At 34.9% G+C, this 21105-nt stretch overlaps 1 protein-coding gene across 1 annotated transcript; it reads right to left on the bottom strand.

The window, feature by feature from the left end:
- Nucleotides 1-699: 699 nt before the first annotated feature.
- LOC114337720 (uncharacterized) lies at nt 700-19388 on the bottom strand. The gene is made up of 4 exons (XM_028288241.2): nt 19273-19388; nt 19121-19185; nt 8060-8559; nt 700-1789 (listed from the first exon to the last, which is right to left on the bottom strand). Exons 1-4 carry the CDS (start codon nt 19288-19290, stop codon nt 852-854), a joined length of 1521 nt encoding a protein of 506 aa, XP_028144042.1. The 5' UTR covers nt 19291-19388; the 3' UTR covers nt 700-851.
- Between the last annotated feature and the right edge of the window lie 1717 nt (nt 19389-21105).

Below are 21105 nucleotides of genomic sequence, written 5' to 3'. Positions count from 1 at the left end.
ATAACAAACGAAGAACTACGATTGAGAACCAGAGTCACAGATGTTGTATGTCAGGTGGCTAAACTTAAATGGAACTGGGTCGGTCATGTGGCTCGTCTAACAGATGGAAGATGGACAAAGTGGTTGCTCGAGTGGAGATCCAGAGCCGACAAAAGAAGTAGAGGAAGACCACTCACTCGATGGACGAACGATATAAAAAGAATTGGACTCAAAGCACCCAGGACAGAAGACAGTAGACGGAAATAGGGGAGGCCCATATTCAGCAGTGGATACAAAGGGCTGATTGATGATGATTTCTACAGAGTCTACCTATTTAAATCAGAGGTGTAACCAGGATGATCCTAAAGGGCGGTTACATCTACTTGAAGGTCTCTGGGGAGTATGGAATATTAATGGTGTTAAGCGTATAGAGCTCAAAATACGTCCAAAAAGGGGGGTTATTTCCCCCAAAACCACCCCCTGGTTACGCCTATGATTTAAATAGACAATAAGTACAAATGTATTTCATTCAAATAGGAAAGGATTTATTTGTATTTTATCCCTTGGCCGATAATATGGTGTGTTGAGCATTAAAAATAAATAGAACAATGTTTAAAACTTGGGAGAAAAAATTATCGAGAAGTTTCTGGAAAGTGGAAAATATATCTATAAAATTAATGTTTGGTTGCATAGGTTTTAGTTAATAATAAAGACATACGATGATTTGTTTAACAAATTATATTACAAAAATAAAAAAAATATTTACAAAATAAAACTATTAACAGACATTCTCAACAACAACACTTCACATAAAACATTCTACTTAACATAAACAGACTTTTGAAAGAGGTATTACATAATGTTTCCGATGCCTAGTATACATAGCCTCCATGTCCACCTCCGCCTCCATGTCCTCCTCCGCCGCCGTGGCCACCACCTCCACCACCTCCATGTCCGCCTCCTCCTCCATATCCTCCACCACCACCGTGGCCTCCTCCGCCACCTCCACCAAGGTGGTCATGAATTATTCCAACGAATCCACCTCCTCCTCCGCCTCCTCCACCTCCTCCGTATCCACCGCCGCCGCCATGGCCACCTCCACCTCCTCCGTGGTCATGACCACCGCCTCCTCCGTGACCACCGCCTCCTCCGTATCCACCGCCGCCGCCGTAACCACCTCCGCCTCCTCCGTGATCATGACCACCGCCTCCTCCGTGTCCACCGCCTCCTCCGTATCCACCTCCACCGCCTCCGTGATCATGACCACCGCCTCCTCCGTGTCCACCACCGCCGCCGTAACCACCTCCTCCTCCGAATCCTCCTCCGAATCCTCCTCCGAAGTCGCTTCCTCCACCATGATGGTCGTGACCACCACCTCCACCGCCTCCATAACCTCCTCCTCCGCCAAATCCACCGCCGCCGCCAAATCCGCTACTGCCGAAATCGATACTGCCTCCTCCATGGTGGTCACCACCACCTCCGTAGCCGCCTCCTCCACCAAATCCGCCTCCACCGCCAAATCCTGAGGAGCCAAAGTCGCCTCCTCCCCCGTGGTGATCGTGGCCACCGCCGCCTCCTCCTCCAAATCCTCCGCCTCCTCCGTATCCACCGCCTCCTCCGTATCCACCGCCTCCTCCACCTCCATGGTGATCGTCGTGTCCACCGCCAAACCCACCTCCTCCTCCCAAACCTCCGCCCCCTCCGTATCCACCGCCTCCTCCAAAGTCTCCACCTCCGTGATGATCATCGTGTCCACCGCCAAATCCACCTCCTCCTCCAAAACCACCGCCTCCTCCGTATCCACCACCGCCTAGAACAGAAACAAAAAAAGGTTTATAATATTTTGTTCTAAAAAAATTAAATTAGGAAAATTAGAAATAAATTAGGAAGCATTAAAAGAATTATCGTTAATAAAAAGTTGGGTTTATCTCTCAATTAAGTGAATTTCTTCTTCTTGCGTATACCGTTAGCGTGACAAATACCGGAGAAACCATAGAAGAAACGCAAGACACTGCAATAACATAGGAAGAATTTACACAAGGACTGGCAAAAATGAAAAATGGAAAGTCACCAGGGCATGATAAAATAACAACGTAGATGCTCAAATATATGGGAGTACAAGGACAACACATATTATTACAATTATTAATAAACAAGATATGGAAAGCTGAAAGAATACTAGAAGAATGGAAGATCTCGTTAATACTACCCATATTTAAATCTGGAGATAAAAAGGACTGCAAAAACTATAGAGGCATAATGCTTTTGTGCTCGGCGATGAAACTGTACCAACAAATATTACAAGAAAAGCCAACAAAGATAATCGATACAACATTAATAGAATCTCAAAGTGGCTTTAGAAAAGGAAGAAGTGTGCAAGATTACATCTTCACTATTAAACAGATTATTGAGAAAACGAAACTCAGAAGAGGAAAAGCATATTTTGCGTTTATCGACTTAAAAAAGCGTTTGATCTTGTTCCTTGGCAAAAAGTATGGTCGCTTCTGGAACAAAGAGGAATAACAACCAAACTAAGGAAGAATGTCGAATGTCTATATAAAAATACGACGAATTGTGTTATAACTAGAAACCTTAAGTCAGAAAATTTTATAAGAAGAGATGGTCTAAGACAGGGAGGAGGACTAAGTCCAACATTGTTTACGTTGTTTATGGACGAAATAATTAAAAAATGTAGTCAGAGAACAAAACACCTATTTGTAGGATACAAAAATTTGCAACCGATCGAAATATCAGAATGTGCTTTTGCAGATGACATCGTTGTAATGGCAGCAAAAGAAAAGGACCTACAGGAAAACTTACAAACGTAGAATGAAATATTAGAAGAAAATGGCATGAAACTAAACCTAACAAAAACAAAAGTAATGTTAGTAGCAGAAACTAAAGAAAACGTGAGTATTCAGATCAATGGTATACATATACAACAAGTTGAATGCTTCGAATACCTGGGTGTAAAAATTGAAGATTCAGGGCAACAAGGTTTAGAAATCGATAAACGTATAGAGAAAGCAATAAATTCATATTATGCAATGAACAAAACTTATATAGGAAAAAAGGAAATAGCGCAAAGTACAAAAATGAAAGTATTTAAGGCAATATATAGACCCATACTCACCTTCGGTTGCGAATCGTGGACATTAACAGAGAGCAGAAGAGCAGAATAAAAGCGACGGAAATTAAGTACCTAAGAAGAGCGAGAGGAGTCACAAGACTTGACAGGGTAAGAAATGAGCAGATAAGAGAAGATCTGGAGGTGGAATCAATTTTAGAATTCATAGAAAAAAGACAAATCAGCTGGTGGGGGCATTTACAAAGATAGACGATAGAAGACCGGTAAAAATGATTTGGGAAGCGAGAGTAAATATCAAGAGGAAGAGAGGAAGACCAAGAGAAACATGGGACAAGTTCTACAAAAGTTCTACAAAAGAGAGACAAATCCTGGAAAGAAGCAAAATAGTCCAGTCGGGTTAGACGAATAACAGGCCTAACCTTGCATTAGGAGCTGCCCCAAATTTTATTTTTCTAATCTTTAGGGAGAATCAATATTAGTATAAATTTAAAATCTCGACTGAATTCTACCGTTGCGTTAGCCGCCATTTTGATTTTAAACGAGAACCGTTTTTGCTCAATATCTCCGCCATTTTCAATTTATTTACAAAAAGTGTAGAAACTGAAATTGCTGAAAATGCGATTTTATATAATTTCATTAATTATAGTTTTTTTTGTGTGGTCGATATTTTCCGAGTTATGAGGGGAAAATAGTGAGAGTTGAGGCATAATTATTGAATTATTGAATTATCTCGTTTATTATTAGTTTTACAACAAATATGTACCTATACAAAAATAAAGAGAATTAAATTCTACACAATTTCGATCTCTTTCATTTTTTTGTAAAATTAATATTTAAGGTAGTACGTATGCGGTAATGGCGCGAGCGTAAGACCGGATTGATTTTATAGCAATTGTTTTTGTTCAATATCTACGCCATTTTCAACTAATATTGTTCAAAATAAAATTTCCTATAATTTCTTTTTAACAATTTTTTTCATGCGGTTGATATTTTCCGAGTTACATGGGAAAATAGTAAAAAGTGGTGGGGGAAGCATAATTATTGAATTGAATTTTGTTTCCGAGCTGCCCCAAATTTTATAATTCTATCCTTTAGCAGAGATCAATAGTAGTGTAAATTTAAAATCTCGACTGAATTCCGCGGTTGCATTAGCCGCCATATTGATTTTAAATGAGAACTGTTGTTGCTTAATATCTCCGCCATTTTCAACTTTTCAACCTAAATGGTAGGAAAGAAAATTGTTGGAAATGCAATTTCCTACAATTTCTTTGGCACAATTTTTTTATACGATCAATATTCTCCGAGTTAAGGGGGAAAATAATGGAAGCGGAGGGGAAGCATAATTATTGAATTTTCTCATTTATTATTAACTTTACGACATAATTGTACATAAACAAAAATAATGAGAAGTATATTTTATACAATTTTTGAAACTTCCAATGAAACATCAACCAAACTAAGTGTTATAAAAGACATAAAAAGACATTATATGCATTAAGTTCACTTAATTTAATTAACCAGCGGGTTTGATTGGTTGAATTTTTCTGTCGATATTTTAAGTTTTATGTCAGCTAATATATCGTGATGTTTCAACAATTTTTTTTAAATTTTGGACCCTCTTGGGGGGAGTTTTCCAATTTCCCCAATTGTAGACCCGCCACTGGTTCTCTCAAAAAATTGTAGTAAATCGTAATTGCAACAATTTCAGTTCTTACACTTTTTGTCGAAAATTTGAAAATGGCGGAGATATTGAACAAAAACAATTGCTACAAAATCAATCAGGTCTTATGCTCGCACCTTTACCACATACGTACTACCTTAAATATTAATTTTATCAAAAATGTACGGCATAAAAATTATACAAAATTTAATTCTCTTCATTTTTGTATAGGTATATATTTGTTGTAAAACTAATAATAAACGAGATAATTCAATAATTCAATAATTATGCTACAACTGTCACTATTTTCCCCTCATAACTCGGAAAATATCGACCGCACGAAAAAAATTATAATAAATTAAACTGTAGAAAATTGCATTTTCAACAATTTCAGTTTCTACACATTTTGTTAAAAAATTGAAAATGGCGGAGATATTGAGCAAAAACGGTTCTCGTTTAAAATCAAGATGGTGGCTAACGCAACGGCGGAATTCAGTCGAGATTTTAAATTTATACTAATATTGACCCTCTCTAAAGATTAGAAAAATAAAATTTGGGGCAGCTCCTAATGCAAGGTCAAATGCTATCCCGACTGGGCTAAGAGTCTTGGCACAAAATAAAAGTCAGTGGCGTAAATTTGTACACAATATCTAAGTTATTATTGTAATCCCGACACCAATATGGCAGAAAGAAATTTGATTATATATATATCTTCTTCTTGCTTGTTTTCAAGCGTTGGCTATCGTCGTATTAACAAGCTGATGAAATGTTTCTTGGTCAGCAGCTATATGACGCAATTCCTCGACCGTTCGACCTGTCCATTGTCTAACGTTACGCAGCCAAGACCGCTGTTTTCTTCCAACCCAGCGTTTTCCTTCGATTTTGCCCTGAATGATCAACCGGAGTAAGCGATATTTAGGTCCTCTCATTATATGACCGAAGTATTGAACCTTTCTCATTTTTATGATGATGCAATTCTTGCTCTTTGTACATGGTCTACAGCACACGTTCGTTGGATATGTCTGCTGTTCACGAAATTCTGACCATGCGATGGTACCACCACAACTCGAACGCTTCTAATTTGTTGAGATTCTTCACTTTTGTGGTCCAAGTTTCACATCTATAGAACAAAACGGACCAGACGTAGCACTGCAATAATCTTAGACGTGTGGTCAATGAAAGACTTCTATTGCACAATACAGAACACACAATACATAAAGTTTTTCGTGCAAGTTCTATTCTGGTCGAAATTTCCTCATCACTTTCCACCCTGCAGTCCATCCAGCTACCCAGATGTCTAAAGTGTTCCACCCTTTCCAGGATGTTGTTATCTAATTTTAGTACTGAGTCTTCTATATTAATTTTTCTGACCACCATCAATTTTGTTTTCTTTGCGTTGATTGTTAAGCCCTTTGCAATACATTCGTTGTTTACAGCGTTCAACAGGGTTTGAAGGTCTTTCAGACTATCTGCCATTATGGCGGTGTCATCTGCGTATCTGATGTTATTAATGATTTCACCACCGATTTTAACACCTTCACGACGATTATTTAACTCTTCCTCAAAAATTGGTTCGGTGTAGGCATTGAACAATATCGGTGACATAATATATCCCTGTCTGACACCACGAGTGAATTTAATGCATTATTTTTTTGACTATATTTATTTCTTGCCTGTATCAAACAAACTGAATTTGATGCTAGGCTATTCCTAGAATTATACATCATAACAGATAGATGATTCAGAATCAATACTATCCTGAGACAGATTAGAGTTAGTATCCCACAAGGAAGTGTCCTTGTATCAGTTATGTACATTTTATACACTTCACATAATTCATAGAGATTCTGACCAATCGAAAGCTACAAGAATAAAAATTACAGCGGTTATTTTTTAATGATTTTAACTTCTACTAATCATGTAGTAAGATTTTTCATCACGTGTTTAATTCTGTCCAATCAGATTATTATTACAGCGGTAATTTTCTACTGTACAAAATTACAGTGGGAATTTTTTAATTAGATTTTTTCTGTTTAATTGCAAACTAGTTTCCTAGTTTTGACAACTGTCACATTTAAGAAAATATTCATAAAAAACTTTTAGTTTTGCATCTAATGTCAAATTGTCACGTGGAGAACACAAATCGGCAAATTTAAGCGCTCGAGTTTACTTCGGAAAGATTATTTCATGAATAAAACTGTATTTAAAAATAAATTTTAACTAATATTTTATTAATATCTTCGTCTAAATATTCGCTAAACTGTTATGTTCACTTTTACAAGTGTTGAAAAATGTATGTCACATTAATTGGGATCAATGTCACTGAATGTTTTTATACAAAGACTTGAATTTTATATGTAAGTATTAAAAAATAACCTTACTAATATCACATGAGAGTAAGAATAAATAAGAAAGTAATGCTTCACTTTTTCTCAAACTTGTTGTCATTGGGCAATAGCCAGTCTATTGCCAGACAACAAGTTTTAGACCCAATAGAACACCATTAACAGGTTTTGCAAATATTCAGGCGAAGATATCAATACAATATTAGTCAAAATGATTTAAAAGAACTGTGTTATTCATGAAATAATCTTACCGAATTACATTCGAACTCTTAAAAATTATCGATTTGTTTTGCCCTTCTGACACCTTGAAATAATTTCACTCCCATTCGGGTCGTGAAATTAAAACAGTAAAAGTGTCACTCGGAATACAAATCGATAATTTTAGAGCTATCATGTAATTACTACTGATAATTTCCCCCGTCAAGTATTATGTCAGATGCCCTTCGTTGTTACGAAAAAATGAACATTCAGTGACAATAATGACAATAATTAATGTTTTACAACTTGAACACACCCTGAACAGGTTTAGCAAATATTCAGGCAAAGATATCAATAGAATATTAGTTAAAATGATTTAAAAATACAGTTTTAGCCATGAAATAATCTTACCGAACTACACTCAAGCTCTTAAAAATTACCGATAATTTCACGCCCCGAAGAGGAGTCTGTCTATTGAGAAATTGTTTATTAAGAGTCCATGTCTCCACACCATACAAAATAACAAACAATACACAACACTTTAGCACTCGTTTTATAAGATTTATGCTAAGGTCTCTACTACGTAATATTTGTTTCATATTATTGAATGCACTTCTAGCCTTTTCTATTCTCACTCTGACTTCTTTGACATTTGACTTTGACTTTTATTTGATTTCGTTAATGACAGTTCATTATTCAAATTTTGCCAGTTAAATACTCTATCTTTATTTAAGGATGACTTATAATAAATTGTTTATTGCGCATTTTCTAATGGCAAGTAATACATACCTCCACTTGGCAACGGATCTCCTCCATGCAGTGTTATAACTTGATGTCCACCTCCACCGCCATGTCCGCCACCATATCCTCCTCCTCCTCCGCCACCGTAGCTGCCGCCTCCCCCGTGGTGGTCATCACCTCCTCCGTGTCCACCACCTCCTCCATAGCCGCCTCCTCCGCCATATCCTCCACCTCCTCCGTGTCCACCTCCATGGCCTCCACCTGCACCATTGATTATGATCGTATGTGAAACTCCACCGCCATGACCTCCACCGCCATGGCCTCCTCCGCCACCGTATCCTCCGCCTCCACCTCCTCCATGGCCGCCACCGTAGCCGCCGCCTCCTCCAAAACCACCTCCGAATCCACCGCCAAATCCTCCGCCGAATCCACCACCACCGTGATGGTCGTCACCTCCGCCATGTCCGCCACCGCCTCCATGATCGTGAATTTTAATCACTTCCTTGTGATGGACTTCTTGACTAGGCACGTGAACTCTGATATGTACACTGAAAATCAGGAAATTATGGTTTAATAAATATCACTTTTGATAATGCAATATGTTGGAAAATAATAGAGTTTTAAAAGAAAAAAACGAAAAGTCCCAGATACAAAATTCACTATTAAAATAAAATTAAAATAGTAAATAATTATTTAAATCTGAAAACTTTTCTTGTTAGAACTTTTTTCTGGTACATCCTTAATCTCTGACTATTTTAAGACAAGAGACGACGAATAAAGAAAGCAAAAAGGACTCTACAATATGCAGTCACATTCCGCTTTCATTCGTCTAGGAAAAACGGTCCGAAAGAAAGTCCCTAGTACTCACATCTGAGTAAAGATGGAAGTGAAAAAGACAGTTTATGTTTCCTTTCGATTCAGGGGAGATGCACAATCTCCAGATAGCTGTTTCTGTCTTACGACTAGAGTTTTATCCGCAATATAAATCTAGTAGCTGAAAACGGTGTCGGAAAAGTAAAAATTAGCAACTTTCTTTTCAAATCATTTAAACCAAAATCCAGTGAATTCGAATCTGCAGAATACATGAAAGAAAAATTGAAGAAATCAAGAGAAAAATTCAACAAACAATGAAAAACAACATGCTAAAAGAATTTACAAGCAACAGCGAACTAATTATTCTGAACGAGCTGTAAGAAGTCATAAAAGAACAAAACGGAACCAGAAGAGTATACGTACCCAATGCTAAGAGGAATAAGGTTCAAGATTTACGGAACCAATTATCTGAAGAAATGCAGACAAGACAAGAAACCTCATGTAAAATAAGTGGCTCAATAACATCAGAAAAGCAAAAGAAAATCGCGGAAATGTATGAAAAATGCTAACAAACAATAAGAGAGTGAAACAGAAGATGCCGCAGATATTCGGCAACATCAAAATATGTCGGATGAAGAAACAGTAGAAAAATGGTTAACACCGAATATGAGAGAATAATAAGAAGAAATAAAGTTTTAGTAGTAGAAGTTACAAAAATTATAAGAAAATACAAGAAAACAGAGTTCCAGGAATTGAAGACATCCACAACATTACACTTAAGGAGTTCTCGAAGAAAATAATATTGCAATTATACTACATCTTCAGATTTTGCCTGCAAAATATGCTTTTCCGAACAACTGAAAACATGCAAAACTCATCCCTCTATTAAAACCAAGGAAGGATGGGCGAAGACCAGAAAGTTATAGGCTAATATTCCTACTGGAGTTTCTAGGAAAAATATTGATATGAACATGATAACGAAGAAGAAGAAATTCTTCTTCTTCTTCATGTGCCTTGTCCGTTGCGGACGTTGGCTACCATCATAGCAATTTTAATTTTGTTTGCTGCGTTTCTGAATAACTCGATTGATGTTGGTCCAAACCATTGACGTAAGTTTTGAAGCCATGAGTGTCTTCTTCTTCCGGGTACGCGTTTGCTCTCTACTTTTACCCTGTATTATCAGTTGGAGTATAATATGATATTTATCATGTCTCATAATATGACCGAGGTATTCAAGTTTCCGTTTCTTAATAATTGTGAAAGAGATTTCTTTTTGTTTTCCCATTCGGCGCAGTACCTCTACGCTGATGGTGTAAGTCGTCCAGGATATTTTGAGGATACGTCGGTACACCCACATCTCGAATGCCTCCAGCTTCGTTATTAATGTTTCCGTTATTGTTCAGGCCTCTGCGTCATACAGCAAGACTGGAAATACATAGCATTTTAACAGCCGTATTTTTAATGGGAGAGATATGTCGTAATGGGTGAATATATTTCTCATGTTGTTAAATTTTGCTCTGGCCTTTTCAATTCTAGATCGTATTTCGATTGTTTGATCCTATTTTGAGTTGACGACTGTTCCAACGTATAATATACCAGTCAACGTGTTGAATTAATTGGTTTTTTATTTTTAATTGCCTTGCAGGTTTTTGAGTTTTGCTGACCAGCATCCATTTTGTTTTATTTATGTTGAGGTTAAGTCCTCTTCCTTCATTCGCTCTTTGTACCTTGTCCCTAAGATGCTGAAGTTCATCGATACTACTGGCAGGTACGATTGTATCGTCCGAATATCGGATATTATTTGTCAATTCTCCACTGATTTTTATGCATTCGTTTGCTTCATCCAGTGCTTTTTTAAAAATTTGTTTGGAAGGAATTGCGATTAGAAAGAGTGGTTAGTGACACGAAAATCCGTTTCAATAGAAACCAACCACCGAAATGGCTATTCTCGACATAAAAAAAGCGTACGACACGGTCTGGAAAACAGCCCTTATCTACAAGATGAACAGAGCCAGATTTCCTCATTTTTTCAGCTGGTCAAAAGATATCTACAATGTAAGGAATTCAGGAACGGTTGTTCCAAACAAAGTTCCTTACAAAGATTCCATTATACCAGGCCTATATTAGATCGACGATGTTGTGTATAGTCCCAGTTTGAAGTTCCACAGCTGAAAGAACTTAAAAAGAATACCCATCCATCAACCATCCGAGAAAAGCTCCAGTACACATCACTGAGGGTGATGGATATGAACAGGAGTAGGTACTTCTTCCACCACGCCACAAAAAGACTCCTTAAGATCAGATTCCCCCAATGGAAATCGAATACAGGGGATGTATAGAGAAAAACATGGACTGATTGACCATCAGTCCATGTTCAGCCCTAATCAGGGTCGAGCCAGGTGATGGCCGAAGACAACCAATCATGGAAGTAGATACGGTGCCAAAAATAGTACCTCCAAAAAAAGTATACTCGAGATAGATACCTCTAAGAATACTTAAAACGATCGAAAACATCTACCAGAGCAACACAATAAAAGTAAAAGTGGAAGATGAACTAACTGACCCAATTGAAGCCGGCAATGGGATAAGACAAGGGAATTCCTTGAGTCCTTTTTTGTTCAACCTGATCACAGACGAAGTAATAAAAAAAGTAAGAACTAAAAAAGGATACCAAATGGGAGAAAAACAACTTAAAATAATCTGCTATGCAGAAGATGCAATACTAATCTTTCAAAGTGAAGATTATTTACAACATATTCTGCACCAATTTAACATAACCGCCAGAAACTGTAACATGTTAATTTCCTCAAAAAAGACAAAATGCATGGTTATAACAGCAGATCCAATTAGATGTAAATTGGAGCTAGAAGGTCAGATAATAGAACAAGTGATCGAGTTTAAATACCTAGGCATGACACTATCTATCATACAATGACACTATCTAGCTACGGAAGGCTTGAAAGAGAAATGGAAGATCAAACGAATAGAGCAAACCGAGTCGCAGGTTGCCTGAATGACACAATATGGAGAAATAAATATATCGGAAAAGAAATGAAAGGCAGAATTTACAAAACAGTCATCACACCAACTTACTACAGGCACATTGCAAAAAAAAGACAGAGTCATGTCTATACAAGAAGAAGAAAAAAAGTATGTCCAGGAGTCCAAAAACAGACAAAATCAGGTACTTGAAAAGAATGCGGTACCATAAAGCAAGTGGTGTGGAAGTGGAACGTTGGAAAGAAGAAAGATGACTAAATTATATTATTTTTGACAAGTACATTTTATTAGGGCAATATATGTTGTTATTTTTATTTTCGTACAGAAGTAGATCAAATGATAAAATTTAGCTAATTTTCGAAGAATAGAATCTTTGCAAATGTGAGAGTATGAAAATAATACAAATATTGTTTAAACACTATTAGAGTTTATTCTTAAACAATTAAAAGTTGGAAAGCATTTTAATAAAATAAGAATAATTGGCAAATAGTTGGAAGGTAGTTTCTAACAGTTTGTGCAAATGAAACCAAATGAATCATTTGTCATGCATAGTAGCAACCAAACAGAAAATAATGGGCCATAAATCACCACACACTTCTGGGTTCAAACCAATATAAAAAAGAAAGTTGCCATTGAACTCAGTTAGGTACGCATAAAATATATGTTTATTAAACCGCTAATTCAAATGTGTATCAATTAAATTTTGAATAATTGTTAGCTAATGTACAGACGAGGTGAGAGATCGAGAAAGTGCTATAAACAGATGCTGAATCAAAAATAATGCGTTTAATAAATTCACAGGATATTACGTTATTTGCAAAAGCGTAAATGCACTGGGAAAGTCGGTACTTATTCTCAGGCTGTTTCATTGCTTTTTATATTGCCAAATGCCTTTCTTTATCTCTAAGAAAAAGCATTAAGAATTATGTTAACAATACCATTTTATTACTTTTTACAATGTTACGTAAGATTAACATTGTGTCTTGAAGTAACTTTTTGTTACAACGTATGTCCTAAATTCATTGGCTTTAAGAAAAGAGAAAAGTCCCAGATACAAAATTCACCATTAAAATAAAAACTAAAATATCAGACAGAAGTAAAAATTTCGTTTGTACAATGGTATAAAAAAAAGTTTTTTAAAAACCATTAAAAGTCATCCAAAAGGATTCGCAAAACATTATCGATCTCGATCAGATCATCTTCAGTGTGTTCTGCATAGTACATGAAACTAGCAACCTAAACCAAGCCACACACCAAATAAACATGAAACGAAAAACATGTTTCATGAAACTAAAACACTGCTAAACAAATCTCAAAGTCCGCCTACCAATGAAACGAGTGTAATTCATGCTCATGACACATTTTTATTTTCGGAGAGTTTCATAAATGGCCGGACGTATATTTGTTTAGCAGTGGTTTATTTCCATGAAACGTAATTTACGTTTCATGTTTCTTTGATGTGCGGTCGGGCTTATGAAATTGGTAACATCGAGAAATATGGTTTACATGATACTTATATGATATTTATAGCGACTCCAAATCGATGTTAAAAGATTGAATGTGTTAGGAGTGCTCAAAGGGCAACATGGTTCCCTGCTCGATAAGGACTTGTGGTTCTTGCCAGTTTAATGGACACAGACCAACCACAGTCCATTGAACTGGTAAGAACCACAAGTTCTTATCGAGCAGGGAACCATGTTGCCCCTTGAGCACTCCTAACACATTCAATCTTTTAACATCGACTTGGAGTCGCTATAAATATCATATAAGTATCATGTAAACCATATTTATCGATGTTACCAATTTCATAAGGTTGCTAGTTTCATGTACTATGCAGAACGCACTGAAGATGATCTGATCTAGATCGATAATGTTTTGCGAATCCTTTTGGATGACTTTTAATGGTTTTTAATAAACTTTTTTTTAATACCATTGTACAAACGAAGTTTTTACTTCTGTATGATTTTTAATTATGGTACACAGCCAGCTACTGGGATTTTCCCGTTGATTTTTTTTAACTAAAATAGTGAATAAATATTTAAATCTGAGACTTTTCTTATTGGAGCTCCTTTCTGGTAACATCCTTAATCTCTGACTTTTACAATTTATAAGACAAGATACCACGAATAAAGAAAGCGAAAAGGACTCTATAATATGCAGTCACATTCCGCTTTCATTCGTCTAGGAAAAGGTCCAAAATGTGGTCCTTGATCCTTGTTTTTAATAATTCGAAGATATTCATTAGTCCAATTACTTCTTCTTCTTAGGAGCAGCCTTTCTAGCTTTTGGTGAACTTGCTGTAGCCTTGGCTGTTTTCGGCTTAGGTGCCTTTGGTTTTTTCGTAGGACTTCCTTTATTTGATTCCTTCGCCTTGGTTGGTGTTTTTGCCTTAGCCTCTGCGGAAGTCGGAACTACGGATGAGGACGCAGTTTTAGGTGCTGACTTCTTTTCAACTTTTGTCGCCTTGGCTGGCTTCTTCTCTGCCTTTGATGCGGCTTTTTTAGCCTTAGTCACTTTCTTTACAGATTTTGCCTTTTCACCGGTAGCAGAACGTTTGGTAGCGGGGGCAGTTTTATTCGGTTTAGCTGCTTCTCCAGCTTACTTTTTTTCTCCTGAACTAGGCTTGGCAAATCCAGAAGACGACGAGGAGGTCGACGCTAACTTGAAAGATCCTGACCAGAGCCGGATTTAAGGCAGTGGGGCCCCTGGGCAAAATTGGTGTGGGGGCCTTACCTCCTACCATTAAAAAAATGTTGATCTACTTTTATGAATATAATTTTAAATAATAAAAAGTACAAGAGCTGTAACTTGTTACAGTAAAATATTAAAAATGATAGTAAGATGTATTGTTTTAAAGTCCGGGAACTTTTCGAGATATTTTAATTGAAAATTTCTTGATTATGTCGGACATATCTAGAGACATCGTAGCCAATGCAATAGTCCGTTCTTTAACGGTAAAATATTGCAAAACCTCTAAATTTTAAAGAACCGCTTGGATTGACATGAAATTTGGCATACACATAGCTAACAAGTCAAAGAAAAAAAGTGATATTTTGCCGATATGTGCTTTTGCCCTGGGGGTGGTTTTCACCCCCTGTTGGGGGTGAAAAAAATATTCGTCCAAAGAAAGTCAGGAAATGGATAAACTGGCTAATTTTAAGTAACTTTTGTTTTATAGAGTTTTTTCACTAAGTCAATACTTTTTGAGTTATTTAGCAGTGAATATGTTCATTTTTTCAACAAAATAACCACGCTTTTAGAAGGTTTTTCGCAAATAACTCAAATAGTAAGTATTTTGTCGAAAAAACATTCTTAGCAAAAATAGGTTCATATTCGTCAAATTTCAAATGGAATATTTTAAAGTGAAATAACCAAAAATGAAGCACATTTCGGGGAACACTCATTACAACTTATTTAAAGTGTTTAAAAAAGCTTCATTTTTGTTAAAAAAAAAATTTCTAGTATCTAAATTAAACAAGTTACGCTCAAAATAAAGTTAGTCCCTTTTGTTTTTGGTAAAAAAATCGAGAAAATCACCCCCTAATTAATATCTTAAATGAACCTAATCATTACGACTTCACAAGTTTCTTGACTCGTGTATATATTGTTTAATATGATCTATAAGTTTCATCGGTTCAAAGTCCTTATTATTGAAAGGGCTGTAGTTAAAATGGGTTGAACGAGTCACTGATCACGAATGTATGCAAATTTAGAAACACCAAATTTTAAGGTGATACAGTAGCGATCAACAGGTAGCCAAAACGCGTTCCAAGATTGCAGCTGTAATTTTGAATATTTTTTTGAGATATTTAGCACACGTATTCGTAATATAATAAAGAATGGCGGTACAGAGCCCAATTTGAAAAATATATTAATATGTGGAAATTACTCTGTCATTAAATACAATATTAAAAAAACGAGCCTGTACCGCCATTAAGAAGAACAAAGATATACGCTTTCTTCAAATAAACTTTTTTATCCGATGCCTAGATTTTGTGTCATTTTGGAACTACTAAAATTTTTTATTTCGTTAGTAGTTCCAAAATGACACAAAATCTAGGCATCGGATAAAAAAGTTTATTTGAAGAAAGCGTATATCTTTGTTCTTCTTAATGGCGGTACAGGCTCGTTTTTTTAATATTGTATTTAATTACAGAGTAATTTCCACATATTAATATATTTTTCAAATTGGGCTCTGTACCGCCATTCTTTATTATATTACGAATAAGTGTGCTAAATATCTCAAAAAAATATTCAAAATTACAGCCGCAATCTTGGAACGCGTTTTGGCTACCTGTTGATCGCTACTGTATCACCTTAATCAATTTTTGTCTAACAGAAAAACAAAAAAATACATGATATTCAGAAAAGCAAATCTGACTTTTTTGTTTTTTGAGATTTTTGGTATCTCTAACAATTTTTAAGTTATTTTGAAAGAAACATATTTTTCAAAATTTAAATTTTTTAAAATTATATTTTGAAACCAAATTTTTTCAAAAATAAGCACTTTGAATCGATGAAACTTACAGATCATATAAACACAACATAAGTAAAATAATTTGTGGAGCAGTAACGATTAATTTCATTTAAGTTGCTAATTAGGGGGTGGTCTTCCCGATTTTTTTTGCAAAAACCAAAGGGAACAACTTTATTTTGAGCGTAACTTGCTTAAATTTACACTACCACACTCCTGAGTGAGTTTTTAGTTTACATACCCCTGCTGCATTAATGTAAGTTAAAATAGAACTATACACAGTGGCGGATCTAGCGATGTGTCACGGGGATCATGACCCCATCCCAGACGAAAATAAATAGCAATTCAATAATCCCAAAAAAAGAAAAACCGAGAGCCGTCAAACAAAAAAAATTAGGCCCATCCAAAAAATAATTGAAAACTCACTTATCCTAGGGGTGGTAAGACTAAGTGACCACGCATTAGAGAAAAGTAATTAAATCACCCTCAAGATCCATGGCCCCCAAAAGAATTTCTGAATCCGCCACTGACTATACATTGATCAGATGTTTTGTTCAGATTGTAGTAAAATAACCGCCCCATATTGGTGTGTTAATTTAAATAAAAAAAAAGAAAAACAATTTCACGGTCTAAAAAAGGAAATAGGAAACTTTTTAAGAGGCCAAATGACAAAGGTGGGCGAACTAGTAGAACGTAAACACACACATAGTGATAAACGGTTAGAATGAAAATCACCAGAAAAAGCTACAAACGAAGAGTTCGTAGATAAAAAGACAATATAATGACAGACATCTGCGTTACCAAAATGCATTGATGATCCATTGACGTGTTCCATTTAAAATTACTGAGAAAACAATGAACTTGTGTTTTGACTCACCCTGTATTCAATATAAAGAAAATTAGCAATGTCAATCATTTATGAAAATTTTGACAATAAATAAATATCCATCAATAATGTATTGAGGGACCGCAGACGTTCGGAAACAATTAGCGTCTCTTTGTAAAGACAATGACGTCGACTTTGCAAAGTAACAAGACACTTACTCAACACACACACTACACATTATTTCCCTGACTTAGTGATAAGTTATACAATTACATGGCTAAAGGTTCTAGTTCTAAACCAAAGCCAGAATCAGAGAAAAAAAAATAATGTATTGCTTTTGTGCTTATTTTTATTTATACAGTGAGTTGAAGAACTTGTTACGATTTTCATATAAAATTGGTTATAACTTTGTAAATACCATGTATAACATACCTTTATATTTTTGTAATGGAGAAGTTAAGAAGATTTTGAATATAAAATAAAATACAGGGTGTTCCATTTAAAAAACATAAGTTTGGTCTGCCACTATGTTATCGAACATTCTAATTAATTTTGAAATGTGAATCTCAAAGTTGGCTACAATTTTTGTTATTAAATTTTTTTGCCATCTATTACTATAACGGATCTATGGAGTTTTACCCCACTAATCAATCAACCTGTATATTATTCACCAGAAAGTGGATAGTTGATTTATAGAAAAGTGAAGATGTTATTGGTAATTTCAGCAATGAATATTGAAGTGAACTTACTTATCCGACCAACAGAATTTTTCTTTAACATACTAGGAAAAAATAAATGTTTTGCTTGACAGGACGAATGCAAAACACATTGATTATTTTCAATCATTTGTATTTGTAACTGAACTGATGGTAAGAGAAATAAATAAAATGCTGATGTTTTTACAAAATAATACTGTAAAAAGAAGTATGTAGTAAGTATAAAGGTAAGAAAAATTACAAATATCAAAGAAAAGAAAATATTCTGTGGTCTTAAGATATTCAATTTAATTTAAAAAAATTGTTTCACAAAGTATATTGTAATATTGTACACAATGTAAAAGAATTAAAATGTAAATTATACATGTGTCAGTGACCATTAGCAGTTACATATTTTAAAATAAAAAAATAAGAATTAATAAACAAAATAAGATAAATAGTTAATGATTGTATTGTTTAAAATTTTCAGGACTTAAGACACATATTTCAAAATAAAAAAAAAGAATGAATAAATAAAATAATATACATTCGGAAAAATGAAAGAATACCCATGAACGAACACATATAACACGCTGTATTTTCCTGTCACCGTGTCACAAAGAAAATTGTCCAGTGCAAGTACATGTAACAATAATTATTACATGTACTTGCGCTGGAATATTTTTCATCTGACACGGTGACAGGAAAATACAGCGTGTTTTATATGTTCGTTCATGGGTATTCTTTCATTTTTCCTACTGTAAATAGTTAATGATTGTATTGTTTAAAATTTTCAGGACTTAACAATGCTTTTCAAATGCATTCATTTTTTTCGATTTCTGAGAAAACAATAAAATATTTTTGAAAAATTTAAATGCAGGATGAAAGACTACATTATTACCTACTGGGGGCCGAAAAGCCCTTAGAATCAACATGTTACTTTTGAAGGAGATATTTGAAATTAAAAATTACACTAAATTTTCTCTTTTTTTTTCACCCCTGTAACATATTAAAATAAACATTATAGAAGTTTTCAGGGCCTTTCGGCCCTCGGTAATAACGTAATCTTTCATTCTACGTTTAAATTTTTCAAAAATATGTATTAGTTTTCTCAGGATTCGAAAAAAATGAATACATTTAAAAACCATTAGAGCCGAAATTTTGCGCCTAGCCCCTTAATAAATATTATTATTTATTGTATTGTTTTAATTTAGTCCAATAAAGTTTAGAGTTCAAGAAAATTTAAAAAAATTTAAAGTTAAAAAATTAAAAAATATTAAATTAAACAAATTGGTACGTACTGTTCTTTTCCTCCACCGAATGTTCCAGTGCTTAAGGCAACGTGCAAGGCCAGAATCAGCACCGCCTAAAATCAAAGAACGTGTAAACGGTTTAACAATGAACAATCAACTAATGACTACCGAAATAATGGACTAATGATGAATCTACTTACAAAAAATTTTGGGTACATCTTTTCCGGATCGCCAATGCGCGATAACCTTGGTACTGCGAGTGATTGCGCTCTATCATCCCCTGTATCTTTAATTTATACCGACCATTAGAGAATCACCCACAGTTGATAACTGTCACTCATGGAGAGGGAGTTCGTGGGGATGTCAAGAAGAAGAAGTTTAAGATGATATAATTCACCATAACGGCCGTGACCCAGTGCGTCTGCTGCCGACGAGAGTGAAAGAGTTGAGTACCTGCGGTACGATCTTTGAAAGGTCATTGAAACATCTATTATTGTGCACTTGAGTTCACTTTCTTTAATTATATTTCTCATACGGTCTTCCGAGACCGTCTTCGTCGTGATACAATATTTTCAGGGATTATGTAACGCTTTCTCCTAGTACGACGAGGGGGCTAATTAGTCAAGGGGCAAAGGAGTCTATTGTATTGAGGTCCATGAGATTTTAAAACTGATTTTTATGTATTTTGACCCGCTGAATCAGAATCTTCATGATAATCCGAATTTTTGGACAGGAATTGTTTAAATGCTTATAAATAATAAACTACTAAAGTTATACTTTTTTCTCAAAAAACATGTTTTGTGTCTTAAAAAAAACGAACCAAACTTTGAAAAATTAGAATCGGTCAATAAATTAGAAGCCGAGATATTGCGTATTTACTAAAAAAATAAATTATTGGCTATATCAGACATTTTTGCTTACAACTTTGCTCTTGCTCAACATAAAAAGATTTAAAACACCTCGTTTGAAAGCTATGATTATAAGCTTAAAACGAATTAAAAAAAATTTATCAATTTTTGACGAAATTATACAGCGTGTCCCGAAAAGATTGGTCATAAATTATACCACAGATTCTGGGGTCAAAAATAGGTTGATTGAATCTCACTTACCTATATATACAATAGTGCACACAAAAAAGTTACAGCCCTTTGAAGTTACAAAATGATAATCAATTTTTTTTCATATATCGAAAACTCTTAGAGATTTTTCATTGAAAATGGACATGTGGCATTTTTATGGCAGCAGTATCTTGAATAAAAATTAAAGTGAAATTTGTATACCCCATAAAAATTTATGGGGGTTTTGTTCCCTTAAACCCCCCAAACTTTTGTGTACGTTCCAATTTAATTATTAGTGTGGCACCATTAGTTAAACACAGGTTTTTAAACATTTTGCCTCTTAGGACTTTTTCGATAAGCCAGTGTTTATCGATATCTTTTGAATATTTGTTAAATCCACCACATATTATTTGTATATGGTTAAGTACGATTATAGAGACCTGTTAATAACCTGAAAATGTATTTATAATTTACATTTTTAGGTATATTTTGAAAAAGGAGCCACATCTCGATAGAAGGTGACTTACCAAAAAAAAGACTAAGAGGCAAAAAAGTTTTAAAAATACTGTTTTTAACTAATGGTATCACAATAATAGTTTAATTGGAACGTACACGTATTGGGGGGTTTAAAGGAACAAAACTCCCATACAATTTTTAGGTAAATATAAGAAAAAAGAAGCCGCATCTCGATAAATACTCGCTTATCGAAAAAATACTAAGAGGCAAAAAAGTTTTAAAAACGTTGTGTTTAACTAATGGTACCACAAAAATGAATTAATTGGAACGTACACAAAAGTTTGGGGGGGGGGGAGGTTTAAGGGATCAAAACCTCCATAAAACTATTATGGGGTGGACAAATCTCACTATAATTTTGTTTTAAGATGATCCTGCCGTAAGAATGATACATGTTCATTTTCAATAAAAAATATTTAATAGTTTTCGATATATTGAAAAAAATTGATTTTCATTTTGTAA

The sequence above is a fragment of the Diabrotica virgifera genome, chromosome 5, assembly GCF_917563875.1.
Source record: "Diabrotica virgifera virgifera chromosome 5, PGI_DIABVI_V3a".
NCBI lineage: Eukaryota > Metazoa > Arthropoda > Insecta > Coleoptera > Chrysomelidae > Diabrotica > Diabrotica virgifera.
Note: the sequence above shows the minus strand (reverse complement) of the source record. Positions and strands in the feature narration are given on the sequence as shown.